This window comes from Euprymna scolopes, chromosome 46 (assembly GCF_053919585.1).
Source record: "Euprymna scolopes isolate OS-2025 chromosome 46, ASM5391958v1, whole genome shotgun sequence".
Taxonomy (NCBI): Eukaryota; Metazoa; Mollusca; class Cephalopoda; order Sepiida; family Sepiolidae; genus Euprymna; species Euprymna scolopes.
In genome coordinates, this window is record NC_136527.1 from 90,303,288 (window position 1) to 90,309,287 (window position 6,000).

General features: G+C 34.9%; 2 protein-coding genes across 7 annotated transcripts in view; one reads left to right on the forward strand and one right to left on the reverse strand.

Annotated features, from left to right (window-relative positions):
- Positions 1-6,000, forward strand: part of LOC145270661 (uncharacterized) — a 53,188-nt gene that overhangs the window by 45,956 nt on the left and 1,232 nt on the right. The window contains exon 2 of the mRNA XM_080126292.1: positions 4,885-6,000. This exon is cut by the window's right edge and continues 1,232 nt beyond it. Within this exon, the coding sequence (XP_079982418.1) occupies positions 4,890-5,687 (798 nt within the window). The 5' untranslated portion in view covers positions 4,885-4,889 and the 3' untranslated portion in view covers positions 5,688-6,000. The remainder of the gene's footprint in view (positions 1-4,884) is intronic.
- Positions 1-6,000, reverse strand: part of LOC145270662 (uncharacterized) — a 111,579-nt gene that overhangs the window by 30,770 nt on the left and 74,809 nt on the right. The gene's annotated exons all lie outside the window — the stretch shown is intronic.

Below are 6,000 nucleotides of genomic sequence, written 5' to 3' on the forward strand. Positions count from 1 at the left end.
TAAATTCCCGATTCGGATACAATTACTGATTCCGCACTAAATTCCGATTCCACACTAAATTCCCGATTCCGATACAATTATCGATTCCGCACTAAATGCCCGATTCTGATACAATTATCGATTCCGCACTAATTTCCGATTCCACACTAAATTCCCGATTCCTATACAATTATCGATTCCGCACTAAATTCCGATTCCGCACTAAATTCCCGATTCCGATACAATTATCGATTCCGCACTAATTTCCGATTCCGCACTAAATTCCCGATTCTGATACAATTATCGATTCCGCGCTAATTTCCGATTCCGATACAATTATCGATTCTGCACTAATTTCCGATTCCGCACTAAATTCCCGCTTCCGATACAATTATCGATTCTGCACTAATTTCCGATTCCACACTAAATTTCCGATTCCGATACAAGTATCAATTCCGCACTAATTTCCGATTCCACACTAAATTCCCGATTCCGATACAATTATCGATTCCGCACTAAATTTCGATTCAGCACTAAATTCCCGATTCCGATACAATTATCGATTCCGCACTAAATTCCAATTCCACACTAAATTCCCGATTCCGCACTAAATTCCCGATTCCGATACAATTATCGATTCCGCACTAAATTTCGATTCAGCACTAAATTCCCGATTCCGATACAATTATCGATTCCGCACTAAAGTCCCGATTCCGATACAATTATCGATTCCGCACTAATTTCCGATTCCGCACTAAATTCCCGCTTCCGATACAATTATCGATTCCGCACTAAATTCCGATTCCACACTAAATTCCCGATTCCGATACAATTATGTATTCTGCACTGAATTCCAATTCCGCACTAAATTCCCGATTCCGATACAATTATCGATTCCGCACTAAATGCCCGATTCCGATACAATTATCGATTCCGCACTAATTTCCGATTCCACACTAAATTCCCGATTCCTATACAATTATCGATTCCGCACTAAATTCCGATTCCGATACAATTATCGATTCCGCACTAATTTCCGATTCCACACTAAATTTCCGATTCCGATACAAGTATCGATTCCGCACTAATTTCCGATTCCACACTAAATTCCCGATTCCGATACAATTATCGATTCCGCACTAAATTTCGATTCAGCACTAAATTCCCGATTCCGATACAATTATCGATTCCGCACTAAATTCCAATTCCGCACTAAATTCCCGATTCCGCACTAAATTCCCGATTCCGATGCAATTATCGATTCCGCACTAATTTCCGATTCCGCACTAAATTCCCGATTCCGATACAATTATCGATTCCGCACTAATTTCCGATTCCACACTAAATTCCCGATTCCGATACAATTATCGATTCCGCACTAAATTTCGATTCAGCACTAAATTCCCGATTCCGATACAATTATCGATTCCGCACTAATTTCCGATTAAAAAAGTGAGACGAACTTGGAAATTTTATAATCCCACACTTGCCAAACAAGTTTATGGGGTAACCAAAGATGGTTCAATTTTTTGGTATGTCTCGTGAAAGTGTTAGCCCCAGGTTGCGGATGAAAGATATACTACAACATATGAAAATGGTTAATTGGGGAGAGGAAAACTATGTTCTCAATTTCTTCACTAATGTAGTGTTTGAGAAATAAAGAACTTTAATGGAACATTCGAATGTCTATGTATCTCATATATAGATCAAGTGTTAACTCCAAGAAGGGGTTCCCTTGATTTTTGGGAACATTGGCTGAAGGAAAATAAAAGAGAGAAATATCAAGACCTCAAACCAACATGGTCTTTGAAAGAAACAAGCCAAACATGCAGGGTTTCCTTCCACAAGTAAAAAATTTACTTTCACCATGACAAATGTTTGTGCAATGTTTTTATTTTTATTATTGAGAAAAGTGCAAACAAATGAACAGAAAAACACTTGGTCCAACCCTCCTTTACCAGTTGTATTAGGTATCCCAAACTGGCCTAGTTTAGGTGCGAAAACTAGTAAATAAAGTAAAATTTCCCTTAACTTCAACTTGCGATATCTCGTTTGTTTTTTGGGTTATTTTGATATGGTTTTGATTTAAATAAAATTTAATCTTTTGTCTTTATAGATATATAATTCTTTTTCTTGTGTCTTTAATAGTATTTTTTTCAGGATTTTTCAAGTTATTCCTCTAATTTTGGTAAATGTTGCTTTATTTTTTACACAAAAAAATGTTGATGTTTTTCAAATTTGTTGCGCTTCATATTGTGAGTCTCTAAGTATATAAAAATGGTATCATTTTAAAGAAAAAAGGTCACTTAATAACATGGTGAGGTTATTAAAAGGTTATAAGTGGTTTTTCTAAAAAAAAATCCAACTTGAAAACTTCAGTGAAAGAAACATGAAAGAAATTTTATAGTAAGAATTCCGAAAAAGGCATCGTTTTGTAGAGGAATATCTCCTCTTTAATAATCTGTTGGTGTCATGTTTATGGCCCCATAAATCAAGGAGCGCAAACTAATAAAAGTTGGGGTACCAGTTGTATTCATTATATGTTCGGGACAAATATTTTATACATTTTTTGACTTTATGTAAATATCAAATTATTTGTTTTTATAAAAATGATTTAAATCTATTTTTGTTTTGGGACAATAAATTCAGACAAAATTTCAAAATGCCTTAATACAAGAGTCGTTTTAATTGTTTCATGCCCAAATACTAGAGATTGGATTGCAAATTTCCTTGCGTTGTTTGAGCATTACAAGCGTATGCTGTATTTTCATGAACATTGACAATATTACATACCTAATGTGCTTCAACAAGTCATATCTTTTTTATTTGTGGGTAAATTTCAATGTTATTTCATATCCCAAATGTCACGTCATTTTCTAAAGTAGTTTATTTAATTAATTGATATTTTAATTTTTAAAAAAAGAACACAGATCACTCCGCTTTTATTTTTATTTATTATTTTCCTGTCACTGTTTTATAAATGTTATTTCATATTCCAAATGTCACATCATTTTCTAAAATATTTCTGCTTGAACAGTTTTGAATAGTTTTAGCCCCTCCCTGTTTTCTTATTCCTGCCTCCTGGCTGCACTGACATGCAGAACTTTAAATGTAATGTGAACAGACATCTCGCTGCTCAACTTTTTACATAGTGTCCCTGTAGGCATGATTCCAAATAGTTACATGCAAGTGGCAATATGCCTTGTTTGAGATGAATACGAGTTAAATAAAAAAATCTCTTCAACTTTCCAACCAAGAGATGACACAGCGAGTGGGCGTGTTCTACAGTGGTTCTTTCACCCCCCCCCCAATCTTCTCTCTTGGAATGTAATGAAAACACTCTCTAATTAAAAAAACACTCTCTAATTAAAAAAACACTCTCTAATTAAAAAAAAAACAAAGAGAAATGAATTCTTGTCAGCATTCGAACATTCTCAGTTCTGACCCGTTCAGTCCGGTTCTCACAAACCTGACTTCCGCCATCTTGACTGCTGGCATTATATTACCTCATTCCAGTGTGTAGCCTTATTGATATGAGAATTACATCAAATTACACACTCTCATGCCACTTTGGGCCATGGATTCAAATACTACAGATTGGATTGTAAATAGCAAATTGCATTGTTTTAGCATTACAAGTGTATGCTGTATTTTTGTGAACATATGCAATATTATATACCTAATGTGCTTCAACAAGTCATATCTTTTTTATTTATGGGTCAATTTTTAAAAGAATTACATTGATGGAAAAGCATTCCAATGATGTTAATTTCTTTTTCTTTTTTGTGTTCAATATTTTTATGCTTCAAGTTAAAAATGAAAAAACGGTAAAAAAATGATGACATATTGTAGATGAACTGTTGGATATCTTATCGACCACTAGAAAGGAAACACATCAGTAGGAGTTAATATGTCCAATGGTTCATTATCTCTTGGTGATAAAATCTCGAGTGCTTTTTCTCTTTTTTTGTTTTATTTTATTTCAGCCAAAGTTCTCAGAAATCAAGAGACCCTCTTCCTGGGGCTAACACTTCAACTCTATATGAGATACAGAAATTGAGAACGTAGTTTTCCTTTCCCCAATTAACCATTTTCATATGTTGTAGTATATCTTTCATCCACAACCAGGGGCTAACACTTGAACTCTATACAAGATACGTAGATATTCGAATGTTCTATTAAAGTTCTGAATTAGTAAAGTAATTGAGAACATAATTTTCCTCTCTCCAATTAACCATTTCCATATGTTGTAGTACGTCTTTTGTTTTGGTCTCTTGGTCTTACTGGATTCCAGGACAAGAATTTGTCTAGTCTGGTGGAGTATCCAACTTCGTGCTCTAACTGTATATTACCAAGATTGAAGAGATGTTATTTGGGTTGTGATTACCATGTTATTTTGAATATTTGGTCCGGCTTTACTTCTAGGGAAAATATCTCCATGCCAGGTTGTTCTGGCAAACCCCTGTACAGAAAGACCTTAGACACTCGGGTTTGGATATGACCTTAAACTATATCTGATGATGAGGCCCCAGCTTGCAGGCTTTGGGGAGTGTGGAGCTACCCTTTAATTCCATTACTCCCAAGTCCACTCTGACCCAGAGTGGTAGTATCTGTTAGGTTCCTAACTATGCGTTAAATAGAAACTGACTTGAAATAAAAAAAAACAAATATATTCTATTAAAAAACTTTTCTTCAAAATAACTGGATTTGGAATTAAATCACCTGAAATGGGTTGATTTGCCGTAAAACAAAAACAACCAACTTAGACACTCGAGGATATGTCTGATATGCATTAAGGTGGTTTTCTAAATTTGAATTTAGTGAAAGAAGAAACTCGACAAATTTCATAAGAATAGAGTTTGTATAAAAATGAAATTCTTTCATTTGTATTTTCTTTATTTTCAGATAAAATGGCCAAGGCAAAGAAAGAGAAACGATTCTCATGTACATTCTGTGAATCGACGTTTCCCAGCAAATCAAGCCTTAACACTCACAAGCGTATACACACTGGAGAGAAACCATTTTCATGTGAAATTTGTGGCACTTCATTTTCTGAACAATCAACATTAAGAGGTCACTTGCGTATACACACAGGAGAAAAACCATTTCATTGTGAAATATGTGGGCATTCATTTTCTAATAAATCAGCATTGAACAGACACAAGTTGATACACACTGGTTATAAACCCCATTCATGTCAAATATGTGGTTATTCGTTTTCTCAGCTTCCTCATTTAAAAGCACATATGAGTACACACACTGGGGACAAACCATTTTCATGTGAAATATGTGGACGTTCATTCTCTCGGCTTCCAGATATGAAAGCGCATATGACTATACACACTGGGGACAAACCATTTCCATGTGAAATTTGTGGATCTTCATTCACTCAGCAATCAAAGTTAAAACGTCACTTACGTATACACACTGGAGAAAAACCATATTCTTGTGAAATATGTGGCACTTCATTTTCTGATCAATCAACATTAAAACGTCACTTACGTATACACACTGGAGAGAAACCATATTCTTGTGAAATTTGTGGCACTTCATTTTCTGATCAATCAACATTAAGAGGTCACTTACGTATACACACAGGAGAAAAACCATTTCATTGTGAAATATGTGGACGTTCGTTTTCTTATACATCAACATTGAACAGACACAAGTCGATACACACTGCAGGAGAGAACGTGAATGTCTACTAGACACTGTCCCTGAGTGTCTAATGTCTCTCTGTACAGGGGACCCTTGATTTCTGAGAACTTCGACTGAAGTAAAATAAAACAAAAAAAGTTATAAACCCTTGTGAAATATATGGTCATTAGTTTTCTCCGATTCCGCATTTGAAAGTGCATATGAATATACAAACCATTTCCATGTGAAATTTGTAGATCTTCATTTACTCGGCAATCACAATTAGACTGAAGTAAATGTACACAATAAACCAGCAACAAATCAAAAGAAAAAATACATCAAAATGGAGATAGAGACAAGAAAACAAGGATGAAAACAAAATAA